General features: G+C 45.0%; 1 protein-coding gene across 1 annotated transcript in view; it reads left to right on the top strand.

The window, feature by feature from the left end:
• LOC142014809 (NACHT, LRR and PYD domains-containing protein 12-like) overlaps nt 1-19,824 on the top strand; it is a 34,608-nt gene that overhangs the window by 1,270 nt on the left and 13,514 nt on the right. Inside the window, exons 2-7 of the mRNA XM_074997965.1 lie at nt 499-585; nt 2,583-4,305; nt 10,807-10,896; nt 13,725-13,895; nt 16,969-17,142; nt 18,309-18,479. Of these exons, the coding sequence (XP_074854066.1) occupies nt 499-585; nt 2,583-4,305; nt 10,807-10,896; nt 13,725-13,895; nt 16,969-17,142; nt 18,309-18,479 (2,416 nt within the window). The remainder of the gene's footprint in view (nt 1-498; nt 586-2,582; nt 4,306-10,806; nt 10,897-13,724; nt 13,896-16,968; nt 17,143-18,308; nt 18,480-19,824) is intronic.

Raw genomic sequence — 19,824 nt, 5'->3', positions numbered from 1 at the left:
AAATATCCCTGGTTCTTGTGTGTGAATTACAAGGGTGTGTGATTAGGACCAGGCCTTATCCTTATGCATGGGCATAAACATCAGGTACACTCTACCCCTATTCTAGCAATAGAATCAGTGACTCTGTAGTTATGGGTGAGGTGTCATGATACGACCCAGGGTAGGACTTTCTAATATGTGCCTGTAAAACAGAAGGTCAGTCTGGTAGTGACTTTGGTTTTATTTTATCCCCTCTGCAGTGTGTGGATCACTTGCCAGGATCATGTTGAGTGATCGCTGTCCGTTCTCTGCCATTGCTGGTGCCTCGATCACTGGTGCATCTCAATCTTTCCTATGCTCTGCCTGTGGGTTGTAATACTCTGGTCTCCTTTTGGTTGTGGGGTTTCATATGCAGGCATTGGGGGTGTTGGTTGCCTGTGATGTATGGCTTGTACATGATCTGATGGTTCCCCTCTGGCCTTAAACTCTGGTGTTGTTGCAGTTAATCTCCCTTGTTAGTTCTTTCAGAGGAAAAGGAGCAAGCAGCGAAAGCGAAACACTATGCCCAAGAGCAGAGAGAAGATCATTCCGTTCTGAAAGGCTCAGGTAAGACTGCACTTGGAATGCTGCAAACACTTCTTTTCTCAGTTATGCCAGAAAGAAGCATCTCAAAAGCGGGGAGCTCAGAGAACAACAATAAATACAACTAATGGACAGCACTGTTGACTATGAAGAAAGACTAGATATATTAAATTTTTATGCCCAAAATATAGGGGGAAATTCCACACAGACACCTGTAGGGTCACTTCCTCTGAAGAAGCCATTTGCTGTGCACTGATTGGGTCAATTTCAGTGGAGCCAACAGCTACCCCGGGTTCTGGGGCAAAGCAGGAGTGGGGTCTGGAATCCCTAGAAGGGGCAGGGCCTACAGCGGTCAGCCCTTAGCACTGTCTGGACCACAGCAACCCCCTAACCCTCTGCCCAACACACACACCCACACAGCTGCATGCAATGGTGTTGTCATGGCTGTTCAAAGGGGTCTGGAGCTCCAGGCCTCTGGAATGCCCTTCCCCCCAGCAATTGTGTAATGACTATTTGTAGAGAGGCTTCACTTGTGAATACTGCTGAGGTACTGTTCTGAGGAAGGCCAGACCTACAGGTCTGAGAGTTCCTATTCTGTGTTCAGTGCTGAATAAACCCTTCTGTTTTATGCTGGCTGGGAATCGCTCCAGTTCAAAATGGTCTGGCTGAGAGTTGCTCCCGTCAGAAGAAGAAGGCTGCATTATTCCCTCTGGGAAAGGAGGCCCTGGGGGTCCAGAGTGAGTGGACTCCTTCAGAGGGCCCATAACTGAGACAGGCAGGTTTATGGCTCTGGGAGAGACAGTCCTGGAGGCTGAGAGGCTACCCTAGTGAGAGCAGACTCCCTGAAAAGAGGCTGTCATACTAGCATGGACTTCCCGAGCAAGGGCTGTTGCACCGAAGGTGGGTACCCCCCTGAGACCATACAGGCCAAGTCTGGACATGACCTATGAGTCTGTGACAACCTCATACAAGCACTTTTTTGTTCAAATTTGAGTATAAAAGAGAGTTCAGCAGCCTCTCTTTCCAAACTGCTGTGAAAATTCCTCTTCAGTAAAATGCAGACTTTCAGGTCATTAACAGAATGGCCCACTCCATTAAAGTGCTGGCTGACAGGTTTGTGAATCAGGATTCTGATATTCAATTTGACACATTAACATGTGGTTTGAACCAGGATGGGCATTTTCTAGCTCATTGTAGGGGCTCTTTTGCATACTTTGCTTTATCTAATTCTTGACTCCCCCTCTCCCCCTTCTGCCCCACTGATCTCTGATTTGCTCACCTTGATAATATTTTTCTGATTTGTCAATCTTGATTAATATTTTTGGTTCTCTGTGCCTTAAATATTGAGTCTGTTCTGGTGTGACTATGGTCTGAAGAAGTGGGTCTGTCCCACGAAAGCTCATCACCTAATAAATTATTTTGTTAGTCTTTAAAGTGCTGCTGGACTGCTTTTTTGTTTTAATAGTATATAGACTAGCATGGCTGTCTCTCTGTTACTTTAGTCGAACGGATTAATGAGTAAAGGCTATCCTTTTCCTGAAATGTCCAGTTAAATATTTATAATGCCTTATGCCACTAATTTAGATTAGAGGGGGAAGTATAAAGATTTTAAATATAGTATGGTCATAAAATATATTAACATACTGGTGAGAATATGATTCTAAAAATACACAAAGTTGATTATTTCAAACAATTGACATACAAAGGAGAGAGAACATAAACTTTTGCATGTGGCATTCTCCTCCATTTCATGTCCTCATTTGTTATGTGGTGTTATGTCCAATGTTAGATAGTTAAAAATTTTTGCCTTAAAAATAGCTGCATTTCAGTGGTGGGTGGAGTGATTACCACAGATTTTACTCACAAGTATAATTTCAGTATTGGCATCAGGATTAGGCCTAATGAACCAGAAATTTAAGGCACTATCATTTTATAAATGTATAGTTTTACTGTAACAGTTTAATTTATATTCACGACTTCTGGTGCTTCAATATTTCTAACACTTGATGTCACTGACTTAGATTTCAGGGTGAAGTACAGAGAATATGTACAGAAAAAGTATTGCAAAATAAAAGACAGGAACGCTCGTCTTGGTGATGATGTGAGACTAAACATCAGATACACAAAACTGATTATTGTTAAAAATTCTGCCAATGAAAAAAACCGAGAACATGAAATAATGGCCACAGGATGGAAACATGCAGAAGCCATGACTGAGCGAGCTAGTTCTTCAATTACCATAGGCACATTATTTGACCCTGATGAAGAGGGACAAACACCACAAATCGTTGTGCTGGTGGGAGCTGCAGGGATTGGAAAAACAATAACCTCAAAAAAGATAATTTTTGACTGGGCAACTGGGAAACTTTATAAGGAAAAGTTTGATTATGTTTTCTACATACATTGTAGGGAGATGAACCTCCTTTCTGAGGAAGTAAGTGTGGCTGACCTGATTTTAGATGATTTTCCTAATGATGAGGAATCAATTAATTACATTTTGAGGCAACCAGAAAGACTCCTATTTATAATTGATGGATTTGATGAACTGAGATTTTCCTTTGACCAGCCAAAAAAAACACTGTGCTCTAATCCCAAAGTGAAGCAGCCAGTGGAAGTCATACTGAGAAGTTTATTTAGGAAAACAGTTCTTCCTGAATCCTATTTAATAATCACTACAAGACCAGCTGCCCTGGAAAAACTCGAGAGTTGTGTGGAGTGGCCACGTTATGCAGAAATCCTGGGGTTCTCTGAAGCTGACAGGAAAAAATATTTCCACAAGTTTTTTGGAAATGAGAAACAAGCAAAACAAGCTTTTATATTTGTGAGACAAAATGAATTTCTCTTCACCATGTGCTTTGTCCCCATTGTATGTTGGATCATCTGCACAGTTTTGAAACAACAGCTTGAAAAATGTGAGGATCTTGCAGAAATGTCCAAAACAACCACTGGAATGTATGTGCTCTATCTTTCCAGTTTAGTAAACCCTCCCAAGAGCAATTCAATGCAATGCAAGAAAGCTAGCTTGAGAGGACTTTGCTCTTTGGCTGCTGATGGAATCTGGAAGCGAAAGATACTTTTTAATGAAGAAGAAATCAAGGTATCGGGCTTAGATCAGGCAGACTCTCTCCCTCTCTTTTTGAACGAAAACATTTTTCAAAAGGATATTGACACAGAATGTCTCTACAGCTTCATTCACTTAAGCTTTCAGGAATTTTTCGCAGCTTTGTTTTATGTGCTGGAGGAAGATGAAGAAATGAAGGAAGATTCAGGAACTCCCAAGAAAGATGTGAAAACATTGTTGGAAAACTATGGAAACTCCAGGAGTTACTTTATGTTAACAGTGCGTTTCCTATATGGTCTCCTAAATGAAAAAACTATAAAAGATGTGGAGGAAAAATTTGGGTGTAAAATTTCACGTAAAATTAAGCCGGATTTACTGAAGTGGATTCAAACACAGAAACAAACAGTGCTCTCTGTGCCTTCCCTGTATGATAAAATGATTTTTCAGCTTGAGGAGTTTCGCTGTTTGTATGAGATTCAAGATGAAAAATTTATGAAAAATGCTTTGGAGCCTTTCACTAAAATAGTGATAAGTCGAAATAAACTTACTCCAATGGATCAAATAGTTCTTTCATTTTGTGTAAAAAAATGCCAAAGCCTGGAGTCACTTGGGATGTATGCCTGCACATTCAGATTCGAAGACCGTAAGGAAGAAGCACCTCTAAGACTTGAAGAGTTAGATGAGTGAGTATATTTGACGCTCTAAAATGTATAACTTCTTTAATTGATGAAACCTGATTAGGCCTCTGGTATGATACCTAATGAATGACTGAATGACCCTCCACAACATAATTTTATTTCAGCAGGCTAATGAATTGTTTTGGAGATTTTCTTGGGTTCACACTACCAAAAAGGGGGTTTTCCTTTTTCTTAGCATGATTATTTGGTCTACTCTGTGTCACGCAGTGACTGAAATGTTTGCGATAGTATTATGTATATGGGTAGTAAACAGGGGTGAGATGAGACCAAAGAGCTGGGGAAGCAGACATGCTTTGTGTCAATAATTGTACAAGGAAGGTAGAATGCTACTCAATGAGTCTTTAAGATTCAGAGACACTGAGACACACTGAGATCTTTACAAAGTCCTTCATCACAGAGCAAGGAAATCATAAGAAAATAGACCCATATTTCCATGCCTCCAGCATACAATTATACTCTTCTCCTCCATAAAGATGGAAAAAAACATCATTGGCTTTTTCAAATTCTTTTTATCAAATTCAAGCTTTCTTATTTTCCCTGCCTTTCTTGTTTAAATTTATGAAGCTCACTGACCTTAAAAGGTGGAAGGTTCAGTCTAATCTCAAGGAATATCAGGGAAATAATGATCTGCTTGCAAAACACAACAGACCTAATTCCCTGCCTTTCATTCACCACAGCAGCAGAGTAAAACTATATGCTGGGTATAAGCTTGGCAGTGCTCATCATTTTTTCGTAGTTGTCAGAGCGCCATCCTTGGATGGCTCTATGCTCAAATAATGCACCATACCGTTCCTTGTCATCTCCCAATCTTATTCCCAGACTGTTGAAGTTAGTTTGAATAGTAAATTCATTGAGTCTGATGAATTCAACTACTCTGTCATTTAGCAACAGAGAGAGAGCCATTTTCTAGCATTTGGAGAGAAAGATGATGTCTGTCTGGATCTGGGCAATTTGTTTCATGTAGTTGATGGATCTCCATTCCAAATGGCTAAATGTAGTGCCTGGCATGTTGAATAGTAACAGAGAGGCTACGTCTACACGTGAAGCCTACATCGAAGTAGCCTATTTCGATGTGGCGACATCGAAATAGGCTATTTCAATGAATAACGTCTACACGTCCTCCAGGGCTGGCAACGTCGATGTTCAACATCGACGTTGCGCAGCACCACATCGAAATAGGCGCAGCGAGGGAACGTCTACACGCCACAGTAGCACACATCGAAATAAGGGTGCCAGGCACAGCTGCAGACAGGGTCACAGGGCGGACTCAACAGCCAGCCGCTCCCTTAAAGGGCCCCTCCCAGACACACTTGCACTAAACAGCACAAGATACACAGAGCCGACAACGAGTTGCAGACCCTGTGCATGCAGCATGAATCCCCCGCTGCAGCAGCAGCAGCCAGAAGCCCTGGGCTAAGGGCTGCTGCACACGGTGACCATAGAGCCCCGCACGGGCTGGAGAGACAGCATCTCTCAACCCCCCAGCTGATGGCTGCCATGGAGGACCCCACAATTTCGACATTACGGGACGCGGATCGTCTACACGGTCCCTACTTCGACGTTGAACGTCGAAGTAGGGCGCTATTCCGATCCCCTCATGAGGTTAGCGACTTCGACGTCTCGATGCCTAACGTCGAAGTTAACTTCGAAATAGCGCCTGACACGTGTAGCCGCGACGGGTGCTATTTCGAAGTTAGTGCCGCTACTTCGAAGTAGCGTGCACGTGTAGACACAGCTAGAGAAAGCCGTGCTAGTCTATATACTATCAAAACAAAAAAGCAGTAAAGTAGTACTTTAAGGACTAACAAAATAATTTATTAGATGGACTTTCGTGGGACAGAGCCACTTGAAGAAGTGGATCTGTCCCATGAAAGCTTATCACCTAATAAATTATTCTGTTAGTCTTTAAAGTGCTACATGACTGCTTTTTTACTCTGTCATTTGTAATTTCTATTTTGCTTATTGCCACTTTTAAGACTTTTTTAAATTAAGGTTTAACCATCTTGTTAAATTGAAAATGTTTGTTCGCTGTCAGTCAGTCAGGTATACACAAAATGAATTCTTCGCTTCATAAGAGTTATCCTGTTACAGCTCCAGTACTAACATCTCAACAGGACTCCAAAACAATCTTAACTATCTTTGCCAGTTGTCTCACATCTTGCATGACATATATATACAGGCCTGTCACCCATTTCCTTATGGTGAGTGAAATATATTGAACTGCCAGGCTATGTCCACAGCTAGAAGTGTCCGTCTACAGAAGTTACTGTTGGGAGGGCTGTTCTGACAAAACTTCTGTCGACAGATCATATCTGCACATAAAAGCGGATCGATCTTATGACCCACTCTGTCAACAAAAGGGGCCCCAGAGTGTGTACACAGCTTTTCTGTCAACAGTCTGTTGACAACACACATTTTGTGTAGATGCTCAGCAAGTTTTCTGACAAAACCCCACTACAAAACTCTCTAGTGTAGACATAGTCCCAGTGAAGAGGCCAAGACTTCTAATTCTAGCTCTTCTATTTGCAGCTCTTAATATTTCTATGCATGTCACAGCCCTTGTGCACCAAGGCCTCAGACCCCTTGCTTAGGGGAGATATAGTTGTCATTCATGCATTTGACAGTTGAGATAACTAAAGCCACTGAACTATGAGTAGAATCCAGGTTTCTAATAGGACAGCCCCCATTCTCTTGTACCCGATTGCACTATATGATTGTGCAATTGGTCTCACATATTGACCCCTCTGGTGCATCGGTTGAAGTGGAGCAGGTACATATATTTCTTTTGGGTCTTCTTTCTCCCTAGGATTAGGACTTTGATGGTTCTTTTGTCGTTGTGTCATCTCACCTCCGAGGTGAAAGGGACCAACATACTACCTTGAGTAACCTTTGTAACACACTGAGGCTCTTTGCTCCTCTCCCGTGGCTAGATCATATTGAGGTACATGAGTCTGGGACATGCTTCCCTGCTACAAGGAGTGGTCCTTCAACTCCAGTGGGTGAAGCTCATGTTTTCAGTTCTACAGACCCTGCAGACAACCCAAATGAGAGGATCTTTATACTTACCAATGCTGACTCTGGCTAGTAGACAATAATTTGATCCCAGCCTCAGGATCAGAACGCATCCTAAGCATCTTGATACCGAACATTCCAGTTCTAGTTCATAAATAGCCACATGGCCAGCTATCGGCTATTCCACACAGAAGTTAACACTACTGCTCCCATTCAAGAGTAACTCCTGTAGCTGAAGTGATAGAAGTCTGCGCTGAAGTCTGTCAGTTCAAACCAAGCTAATAACCCATATGTGAGAAAATATGTAAGCCAACTTGAGGACTCTTGATTAATCATGGAATCATACAATAAGCACTTAGACTAGAACGGGAAGGAACCTCAAGAGGTGAAATCCAGTCTCTCGCAGTCATGGCAGGACCAAGCACCATCTAGACCTTCCCTGACAGGCGTTTGTCTAATTTGCTCTTAAAAAATCTCCAGTGATGGAGATTGCACAAAATTCCTAGACAATTTATACCAGTGCTTAACTACACTGACAGATAAAAAGTTTTTCCTAATGTCCAGACTAAACCTCCGTTGCTGCAATTTAAGCCCACTGCTTCTTGTCCTATCATCAGACGTTAAGGACAATATTTTTTCTCCTTCCTCCTTGAAACAGGCTTCTTAGGTTCTTGCAAGCAGTTATGTCTCCCTCAGTCTTCTCTTTTTCAGATCAAACAAACCCAGTTCTTTCAATCTTTCCTCATAGGTCATGTTTTCTAGGCCTTTCATAATTTTGGTTGCTCTTTGGACCTTCCCCAATTTGTCCACATATTTCCTGTAATATGGTGCCAATGCTCCAAGTAAGGCCTAATCAATGCAGAGTAGAGTGGAAGAATTACCTTTTGCATGTGTCTACACTAGGAGCTAACTTTGAAGTTAACTTTGAAGTTAGGCATTACTTCAAAGTAGCCAGCAGAGAGTCTACACACATTTGCCCTTACTTCAAAGTTAACTTTGAAGTAGGGAACCCAACTTCAAAGTCCTTACTCCATTCCCAGGAATGGAATAGTGCCCTACTTTGAAGTGTAACTTTGAAGTAGGGTGTGTGTAGACCTCAACTTCAAAGTTCTTTGAAGTTGTACTTTGAAGGAAGCAGCTTTGAAATTATTTTTTGGAGCGTAGACACAGCCCTTGTCTCTTACTTGCAACACTTCTATTAATACATGCCAGAATGAAGTTTGCTTTCTTTGCAGCAGTGTCACACTGTTGATTTACATTTAGCTTGTGGTCCACTATGACCCCCGAGATGGCTTTCTGTCCTCCAAAGCACTTGCATCCCCTCCCAGCTTGGTATCACCCCCAAACTTTATAAGCAAAACTTCTGTGCCATTATCTAAATTCAGGAAGAATGAGGCACATTAATTTCTTTCAAGGAGACTTATGGAAGACAGATCCCACAGCAGCGGCAGTAACAGCTAAATTGTGGAGGAATCCAAAGAGGTGACTGACATAGTAAGAACAAGACAATAAGGTTATCTTAACAGCGACATTTTCATGGACTTGAGGTGGCAAGACTTCATTTGTCAAAGCCAAAGATGAGGAGATTGTAGAGGTGAAAATATAAGAAGATGAGGGCCTGGATTAGAGTTGTAGCTCTGTGACCTGAAATGAAAACCAGAATTTAGAATGTTGTTCGGAAAGAAGGGGTTAGACCTACGTTTCCAGGGCGTATCTAAATCTTGAACGAAAACTAAGTAAAAATTATACCCATGTTAGGAGCATCTGCTACTGGAAGGAAGATGGCGCATTCCACAGTGATTGTGAACAGGGAAAGAGTCTGGTAGAGGGGAAGATCAAGAGTTTAGTTTCGGCCATGTTGAGCTAAAGGTGATGGCTAGACCTAGGTGAGGAAATGTCAGAAAAATAGGACAAAATTTTAGTCTGGATGGATGTAGAGGGGGATATAGATCTGTGAGTTATCAGCATAAAGAGGATAGTCAAACCCATGGTTTTAAATGACATTGTGTGGTGACATAGTGTAAGTCATTGGTGAGCAACCCCAAGCATGGGTGCCAAAGGTGGCACATGAGCCAATTTTCACTGGCATGCAAGGTGGGAGCTAAGCCCCGTCCCTCCTCCCCCATGTATCTGGGAGTTGGCTCAAAGCCAGGCTGCCTGTGGATTAACAAAAGACTGTCTAATGCTACCAACCATCACGTAAATGGTAAAGCTCTGCATCTTAATTTATTTATTAACGAAGCTGTTGTAAGTAGGACTATCAGCGACTTTAAAAAGTATTACCGGCTCTCGGACCGTACATAGAGGTCAAAAGGCCAAATTTCGGCACTCCACCTCCAAAAGGTTGCTGACCCCTGGTGTCAGTGGACATAAAGAGGGGGAGCAAGCATGGAGCCCCATGGAGCCCCAATGCATGTTGGAGGGGAATGAGGAGGACCCATCAAATGGAAACCTGACTAAAAGAGAAAAGCAGGAAGGGACAGAGTCACGAAAGCTGAGGGAGTAAAAGATTTCAAGAAGTGAATGGTTGGCATTGTCATGTTGTACAGTGGAAGGACTGACTAGAAGCCCTGAGATCTGAGTGCATGGAAGTTATTAGAGACAGACCTTGGTAAAGGAACTTCTGTGGAGAGAATGCCAGATTACAGAAGGTCTAGGATGGAATTGGAGACAGGAATATAAGTAGCGAGTTCAAAGAACTGGGAGATGAAGGGAGAGTAAGCAATAGCTGGCAAGGAAAGTAGGGTCCTGGGTAGTGTGTGTGGGGTTTTTTTTTGTTTTGTTTTTGTTTTGTTTGTTTGTTTGGGGGTGGGTAGGGTGGGTTAGGGGACAATAGAGCAGAAAGGGAAAAAGCTCAGTGGAGAGAGAGCTTGGGGGAAATGAGGAGGGAAGGAGGAAGGAAGGGAGTTTGGAGAAATGCTAGATCATGAGACAGGAGGGGATGGTGTTACTGGAGCGTATGGAGGGGCTAGAGGAAGAGAGTGGGCCTATTTTTGTGAATGCCAAGAATGTGAAATCTGTAATCAGCAAGTGCGCCTGAGAATTATTAGAGCTGTGCCTACAATTGATAACTGACTGAATTAAAGTTGCTTTATTATTCACAAAATAGCTCAACAAATTATGCTTTTTGTTTAAAAAATAGACTTATCTATTGAATTTTGGAAATGACCTAGTCATTAGATCTTCATGAAGACACTGGCTTCAGTCCCATTTGTGTGACTGCCTTAAGCACTTACCAGGTATCAAGAATGCAACTTCAAAAATGAATCAATAGCACCTTTTCTAGTTCAGGCCGTATATTTACAGTACATTGAAGTACATATATTTTGGAGGTATGGGGGTTTACAGTGGACTGGAATGATAGAATAACTCATATGCTGTGTATGGCCTCACCACCCAGGAGCTATTTTAACATTCAGGAAATAGAATTAAAATCTGACACCCTGACAGAACATTCCTCTTCTCTCTTTCCAGAGAACCACATCAGGATGAACTGAAGCATTCACGTGTTTCCCTACTCTGTGAAGCATTGAGGGATCCAAGCTGTAAATTAAAGATACTATGGTAAGACATTATGCTGCCCTTTTAAAAGTCCGATTCTTCTTCTCCAGTGATTGCTTACATCCATTCCAGTAGGTGTGTACACGCACCGTGTTCACAGCCATCAGAAAGCCTTCTCTAGCAGGACCTGCCAGGTCAGTTGTGGTTCACCTGGGAGTGGTGCTGGTACGGCAGCAGATATGTGTCACTGTCAACCCACCCCCTGCTTAGTTCCTTCTTACCACAAGCGATGGTTGTTGGAGCTATCTGCTCTTGCTTTGCAAGTATGCAAAACCTAGCATTAGCTATCTTTGTTTCTTCTACTTATTAGTTGTTAATTAATTAATTCGTGTTAGTTACTGTTTGGACGTAGGGTTTTTTCTCTTCCTCATGTTTCCTTCCCTGGGGGGCATGCCCGTGGTCTCAGGAGTTTAAACCCTGCATGAGCTGCAGGAAATCTATGCCCACCGGTGATCCATATGGCTCCTGTTTAAAGTGCTTGGGAGAAGGGCATCAAACAGACAAGTACCCCATTTGATGGAGTTTCTGGCCAAGAACAAAAAAAAAGAAAGAGACGATCCCCTCAAATGCCTCTTATTGGAGGTGGTGCTTAAATCTCAATTGACAGAGCCGGCACCGGTGGCTTCCAGCACCCCAGACTCAGTGTGCACCCCCCCTCAGTACTGAAGGAGGACTTTGCCAAGGGGCAAAGTCATCACTCCCCATGTATGCACAGGGTGCAAGTGCTTGACACTGGTTGCATTCTCCAAGGCCACTCAAAAAAAAAAAAAGACACACACAGGATGATCCCAACTAGACCCATGTATAACGGCTCCACAGTGCCCTACTTTGGGGTCCTCCAGACCCAAGTGCTGGCTCCTGGCACTGGTGGCTCCAGGAAGGAACTTGTTGAATCTGATGCAAGTTGAGGTATTGGAGGAAAACAGGGATCTCCCTGCCACACCTGCCACCTTTGAAGCCATATGCAACCTCATTGAGCTGACAGTTCAATCCCCTCCACCAGAGAGACAATCTTGGTACAAGTGGTACCACCAACACAACCCTCAGCACTGGCTTCAGCCATAGTACAGCCTACAGCACCAATACCAGTGATGACTATGGTAACAGCAAGCGCCCTTTGGAACCACCTCCAGTGATTTTTTACAATGCCCATATTGGCATCTCCAGTCCAGCACCGAGGAAAGCCATTCTTGATGTAACAACACAGTAGCCTGCATCCAAGTACTCCTCAGAGTCCGCTGAGTTGTCCTCATTGGGCCACAGCAGCTACAAATCATGTTCTTGGCTCTCATCTCGGCATTGTTCCCAGCACCATGAAGAATAGAATAAGAAGCATAGTTATGATTAATTTTAAAGGGGTACTTTATAAAAAAATTAAAAAAAAAAAAAGGTTGAGGAACTCCGCTTTAGATATACCCAGAGAGAGTGTAGCGTGGAATCAGCGTATTTTAAAAAATCGAGACGTCAAGATCAGAGTATATCTCTGTGTGATTGCTATTTAATGGGAAATATTCCATAGCTGGTTCTTTGATTTTGGTGAGGGACTGCAATCCTTGATCCTGGTCCACAGGTCCTGCTTGGGAAACAACTGCCACCCACTAGCTCACCTGAGTAATTAGGAAAGTGAATGAGTGAAGTCCTAGCTTGCGGAGGTCCCTCCACTGAAGCCCTCAATTGAGGGAAAATGTCCAACATCCCCAATGGGCTGAACAGCTTCATATAAGCCAGAGAATAATGTAGGAAGCTGTCTGAGCAACCCTGATTGGCTGCTACTTTGGACTCCTCCTGCTTCTCTGACACCTGCCTTCCCACCTGTTCCTGTTTCCTGTCCTCTTATCCCAGTCCCCTCTGTACCCCCAGTTACTCCTTTGCATTTCAGTTTTGACACTTAAGTAGACATGAAGCAGCAAGCCAGAAAACAGGCTGCCCCATGCATGTGCTTGAAATATACCTCCCCAATGAAGCACCATTTTCATATTTCCCAGGAACTACCCTTTCTTTTCCTCCTCCTGCTTTGTACCTTCTCCTCCTACAAGGAGTATTGTGGTGAAGTTTCTTTTTAGGGGAGGTTGAGTGTGTCTGTGCTTAGGGGATTGTGACTGAGACAGGGTGTGTATTAACCTGAAAAGTACATGTTGAATCTACCATGTACTTGAGACAGTTTATGCACCTCTGTGTGTGCGTGTGCGCGCGTGCACATCCATAAGTCTTTCTGTTCAAGAACTGCTCCTAAACTGTAAGAGCTACGGCCCCCACATTTGCTATGCAGCTTCCTGTTATCTTAACTTGAGGCAATGAATGGGTTTGGTCGTGCCAGGACAATGGGTGTGCATGGAATGCAATTTTTTTTCTCATCATAAGCAACAAGAGGCACAGCAGGGATGGTTATATGCCCGAATGATCATGTCCTAAAGAGCAGCCGCAGCTGGACTGTGCAGCCCCTGCCACCCTGGGCCAGCCCCTGGGAGCAGCAGGCAGCTGTCCACCTTCCCTGACCTGAACCACCCCTCTCCTTGCCAACTCCTGCACCCCTGCTCCCTGCCCTAAGCCCCACCTCACCCCCAGTGCTGATTCCTGCTCCCCTCACATTCTCTGCCTAAAGGACCCAATCAGTGCCAGGCAAATCTTCTGGTATAGAATAAACCAGAGATGCAGGTGAATCAGAAGCCACCCACCATCTTTACAGTGAAGTTTTTAGAGCAGCTCAGCATCCAACGCACATCCAATATCATGTCTTGATAAAGTCAAGTTTCTACAGACTCTCTGACAACCAGGGAAGGAGTGGACAGAGAGAGCTTCTCCCTTTCTAATCTGTGCTTCTGTCCCTTTAGCCTAACATCTTGCAAACTGACAGCTGCTTGTTGTGAGGACCTCTCCTCTGTTCTCAGCACTAGCCAGGTCCTGGTAGAGCTGGACCTGACTGGTAATAATGTGAGAGATGTGGGAGTGCAGTTCTTGTGCAAGGGACTCAGCCATCAAAACTGCAAATTGCAGAGACTGAGGTAAGTACTGATTGATTTCCTTTATGTGAAGAACCTGGCAGGGTGTGTGGCAGGGATATGCTGAGCTGCCTGCAGGTACATGGTAAGGGTAAGGCTGCAAACCTAGGCACGTGAGGGCAACAAAGAACTGCCACCTGTCAGGGCTTTCACATTTAAAAAAAAGTTACTTACAATCCGAGATCATTCTGATTCATCTCTTACCAGGATGAGCCTATGTTGGGCCCCACTTTTTGTTCCTGCAATTAGCTGCGCCCCCACCCCACCTGTCTAATGTAATCCAAACCGATGGAAATTTTGGTTATGTTCATACGAAAAAAAACCCTTTCAGCACATGTAAGAAAATAAGTCTGTAGAATATAAAATCTTTATGAATCGGTATTTAAATGTGAATGCACAGACATAAAACCAGTAATACATTTCCACATTTTTAAAGGGATGGATGAGCCTGAGCCCCAGCAGATGATTGTGCTGTGTCCCCTTACAAAATTCACGCCCCGCTGCAAGGGGTCCCATGCCCCACTTTCCGCACCTCTGATCTATCGGCTATTCTCCGCCTTTTATGCAGCCATCTCTGTAATTTCATCCCCTTGCTTGCTCTTCAGGGTATTCATGAGCTGCAGCCCCCCCGCTTCAATGCAGACAGAAAGATAAATATAGCACTGGGAGCCAGCTGCTGCCTGCTCCCTGACTAACCACTGATCACAGTGGTACAGTGTGGGGACTGACTGCCCAAGCACCAGTTCTGCAGGAAAGGACCTGGGGATTACAGTGAAGGAGGAGCTGGATATGTGTCAACAGTGTGCCCTTGTAGCCAAGAAGGCTAATGGCATACTGGGGTATCTCAGTAGGGTTGTCAGCAGGTCTCAGGAGATTATTATTTCTCTTTATTTGGCACTGACAAGGCCATATCTGGAGTACTGTATCCAGTTCTGGGCCTCCCACTACAGAAAGGATGTGGACACATTGAAGAGAGGGTGACTAAAATGAATGGGGAGCTGGAGCACGTGACTTAGGAGAGGCTGAAGGAGTTGCAGTTATTTAGTTTGCAGAAGAGAAGAGCGAGGGGAGATTTGATAGCAGCCTTCAACTACCTGAAGTCGGGTTCCAAAGAAGCTGGAGAGAGGCTGTTCTCAGTGGTGACAGATGGCAGAACAAGGAGTGATGGTCTCAAGTAGTAGTGGTTGAGGTCTGTATTGGATATCAGGAAAAACTGTTTCACTAGGGCTACGTCTACACATGCACGCTACATCGAAATAGCTTATTTCGATGTAGCGACATCGAAATAGTCTATTTCGATGAATAACATCTACACGTCCTCCAGGGCTGGCAACGTCGACGTTCAACTTCGACGTTGGGCAGCACCACATCAAAATAGGCGCTGCGAGGGAACGTCTACACGCCAAATTAGCACACATCGAAATAAGGGTGCCAGGAACAGCTGCAGACAGGGTCACAGGGCGGACTCAACAGCAAGCCGCTCCCTTAAAGGGCCCCTCCCAGACACAGTTGCACTAAACAACACAAGATCCCCAGAGCCGACAACTGGTTGCAGACCCTGTGCATGCAGCATGGATCCCCAGCTGCAGCAGCAGCAGCCAGAAGCCCTGGGCTAAGGGCTGCTGCACACGGTGACCATAGAGCCCTGCAGGGGCTGGAGAGAGAGCATCTCTCAACCCCTCAGCTGATGGCCCCCATGGCGGACCCCGCTATTTCGATGATGCGGGACACGGATCGTCTACATGTGCCCTACTTCGATGTTCAACTTTGAAGTAGGGCGCTATTCCCATCCCCTCATGGGGTTAGCAACTTCGACGTCTCGCCGCCTAACGTCGATTTCAACTTCGAAATAGCGCCCAACACGTGTAGCCGTGACGGGCGCTATTTTGAAGTTGGCGCCGCTACTTCGAAGTAGCGTGCACGTGTAGACGCGGCCTAGGAGTGTGGTAACAGAGAGGTGGCTGTGTTCATCTGTATTCTAACAAAACAAACCATCGCTCCTTGTTCTGCCATCTGTCACCAGTGAGAACAGCCTCTCTACAGCTTCTTTGGAACCTGCCTTCAGGTAGTTGAAGGCTGCTATCAAATCTCCCCTCACTCTTCTCCTCTGCAGACTAAATAACCCCAAATCCTTCAGCTTCTCCCCATAAGTCACATGCTCCAGCTCTCTATCATTTTTGTCACCCTTTCTTCAATGTGTCCACATCCTTTCTGTAGTGGAAGGCGCAGAAGTGGATGCAATACTCCAGATGTGGCCTCATCAGTGCCAAATAAAGAGAAATAATTAGCTCCTGAGATCTGAGCTGAGAAATTTTGCTGGAGCAGGGGCACTGTGCAAAGTTTCTCTGCACAATGCAGAGAGGCACATGGAACAGCCAGTGGGCTGGGACTACTGCAGGGCAGGAAACCTGTCTGAGAGAGCTGCTGGCCAGGAGCTGCTTAGGTAAGCAACTCTCAGCCTGAGCCTGCCTCTGGCACCCTACGCCCTGGCTCACCTGAACTCCCTTGCAGACCTTGCACCCCCCATGTGCCTCCCCCAGACCAGAACCCTCTCCTGCACCCATACTCCCTCTCAGACCTGGCACCCCAATCCCTTCGCTCAGGTCACCACTCAAACTCTATGCATCCTCTTCCTCCTCACACCAGGTCACAACCCACTCTCAGACCCTGCACCAGCTCCTACATCCCTACCCCAGGCCAGAATCCTCTCCTGCACCCATACCCCTCCCATACTCTGCACCCCAAAACCCTACCTCTGGTCACACCCCCCTCCTTCACCCAACCTCCCTGTCAGACCCCACACCCTCTCCTGCAGCCCAGTCCTCTACCCCACCCTCCGTCTGCTCCTAACCTCCATCCCAGACCCTGCACTCCCTCCATAAAAAAGTGCAAACAAAATCTTGGGGTGGTCCCCTATCAAAAATTATTGTCCACTCCTGCTGTAGGGGTAGAGATTGGGGACCTAAGGCAGGATTTCCCTTTCTTCACGGACAAGACTGGTAGGCAGTCATCTGCCAGAACATCTGTGATAAGCCCTGTTTGCACTAGGTCACTCATTTCTGTTTCTCTGCTTCAGGTTGAACGATTGCAAGGTCACAGATGATGGCTGTAGAGACCTTGCTGCTGTTCTCAGAACCAGCCAGAGCTTAACTGAGCTAGATCTCAGTTTTAATCATTATCTGCAAGATGAAGGAGTGAAGTTCCTGTGTGAGGGACTGATACATCCAACCTGCAAATTGCAGAGTCTGAAGTAAGTAGCATTTGGTCTCATCTGTGTATTTATTTGTGTCCTTTACGTAAACGAAACAAAACGTCCTGTGGCCGGTGACTGTTCCCTGCTGGCACATGGAACTCTGGGCCCATGAGGGGAATACATGCATGCCTGTGTGCATATGTCTGCTTGAGTTTTAAACCAACACTTACTAAAACGCATTTTATTGAAAAGAGTTCACTCTTACCCTTTAGCTCCACACCTGTAGCCTTTGGGGAGTAAATATTTGTAACATTTTAAACACACCATTTTTAATAGAGATCATTCTTACTTTTCAGCTCAAAGCTTACGTTATGGGTCACTGCAACAGCTTTTGCTACCTTGATTTCCTATTTTAAAACTAATGAAAGCGAAAGAAGTCCCAGGTTTCAAAATTCAAAAGAGGACCTGAGGATTCAAAATCTCCCCATCTAATCTGAAATAGTCAGTCAGGGTTTCAGCTTGGCTACATCTACACTAGAAGCATCTGTCTATAGAAGTTATGGTTGGAAGAGATGTTCTGGCAACACTTCTTTCAACAGATCACATCTACACATAAAATCTAATCGAGCTTTTGATCTGCTCTGTTGACAAAAGGGCCCCCGCCACAGAGCCCTTTTTTGTTGATACTTTCTGTCTAGTTTCCGTACTAGTAGTGCCATTGCAGTAGCGTGGGCTGCTGTGAATGGTGGCACAGGATCACCACCCCTCATACGTACCCATAGTGTTCACGTGTTTTTGAACTAAGAGCTAAGAAGGTGAGCTAAGAACCAGATCTCCTGACTTCTGCTCTCAGCCAGGCCCAGCTGCCTTGGGAAGGGGCTTTCTGGCCAAACCTCCCTTTAGTGCTGGGCCTCCTCTGACTGGGGCCACTCCATTCCAAGGCTGACCCCTGCCAAGTCTTGACTGGTCAAGAGCTGAATCAGCAGGACTTCAGGGACCTCATTTTCATCCTGGATTCTGGTTTGCCAGTGGAAAGGGCTGGGGTGGTGATTTGGGAGGAAATCCGGTCCCTGCCTTTTTATTTCTCATTGGTCATTGGCAGAGATTTGGAGTTTGAAATGTCTGGGGAATTGTCAATGCTGATTGGTCAGGCAGAAGGGTTGATGGATGGGTTGCCTGTCAGGACAGCTGTGATGTCACTTCTCTGCATTTGTTCCCTGCAGGTTAAATTATTGCTATGTTACACATGCTAGCTGTATGGATCTCGCTGCTGTTCTCAGAACCAGCCAGGAACTGATAGCACTGGAGGTGGGCATTAATGAACTGCAAGAAGCTGGAGTGAAGCTTCTGTGTGAAGCGCTGAAACAGCCAAACTGCAGACTGCAGAGACTGAGGTAATCAGTGTTTGGCCTCCTTGGTATTTATAAGCAGGTTCGACACATGTGGGGGGCATGAAGGGTCATGTGCCCTCCTAAATGCCATCGGTGGAGGGGCAAGGGGCCAGCAGCTGGTGCCATCTCAGGCCCTGTGGTTTGGGGGATTCTGTGGGGTCCGTGGCAGCCTAGAGAAGAGGAAGAACCAGGAGGGGGCCTGACACCAGCAGTAGCAGTCAGGCCTGCCCCTCTGCACTAACAGACAGCGGGAGGAAGTGGAGGGATCTGGCCTCGTGAAGACTTGCAGGATGAATGCTGAAGTCACACAGCACCATTCAGCCTGCCCCTCTCCTCTGTTTAAAGATAGTTAATTAGGCTCCCCTGAGGGTCTTTTGTTTTGCTAAGTGATCAGTAGAGCTGCAATACTGAGTCGAAAAAATGCTAAGCTTTAGACCTGCTCTGGGGCAGCATTTCTGTGGAAGAGACTGCCCAGCCTTAGGTTCCCCCACTGGGAAGTGAAATTACTGGGAGCTACTCCATTGTGAGAGGATTGCTTGTAACGTGAATGGCAATTCTTGACTGACAAACGGCTTTGATAGGTTCCAGTCCACATCTAAGGAACTTTGCTGTGAAGGCTCACGCCAACATGGGTGGTAGGCAATGCCTGCAGCCTGAGAAAGGGCTGAATCATACATGGACAGGTGACTTGTTCATGTGGCAATCTCCATCTTAGAGTATACTCTTACGCAAGAGAACAATGGAATTCCCTTCACATGGGAAGGATGTCAAGAGGGCCACAAGGGCTGTCTTCAGCCTACTTTGGAGTTTGCCTGACACACCCTAACTAAAAGCAAAGGACCACGCGTTGCTGTTGATCCAAATCAAAGAAAAGTACTTCTTTGGTTTGAGGATGTTACCTGACATGAGAATAGCGCTTCAGGGAAGAGGAAAGAATCTGTATGAAATAAAGTCTTAGGGAAGTTAGGACTTGCTATTCATTTTCTTTGGTCTTAATTTGTAACTCACTTTTATCTCTCTGTTTTTATGTATAATGACTTAAATCCTGCTGGTTTTGATTAATAAAAACTTTTTTGTTTATAATTAAGCTCTGCGAAAGTAATTTTTACTTGGGTTGGGCTACCACTGTGCATATCTCCTTTTTGTTGATCAAGGGGTCTTACCTGCTGACCCCTCCCTGTGCAAATCTTTTGCACAGAGGGAGACAAATCTGTTGGGAGTTTTGATTCTTTCTGTAGGTTGATTTCCTGGTTGCTGTGCCCTAACACGGCATCCACTCAGAACTGTGGTTAAACAGTGGTTAAACATTGCTCTGCAGGGGGCAGTAACCCCAACTCTGTGCCTTGGC

This window comes from Carettochelys insculpta, chromosome 6, assembly GCF_033958435.1.
Source record: "Carettochelys insculpta isolate YL-2023 chromosome 6, ASM3395843v1, whole genome shotgun sequence".
Lineage (NCBI taxonomy): Eukaryota > Metazoa > Chordata > Testudines > Carettochelyidae > Carettochelys > Carettochelys insculpta.
Note: the sequence above shows the minus strand (reverse complement) of the source record. Positions and strands in the feature narration are given on the sequence as shown.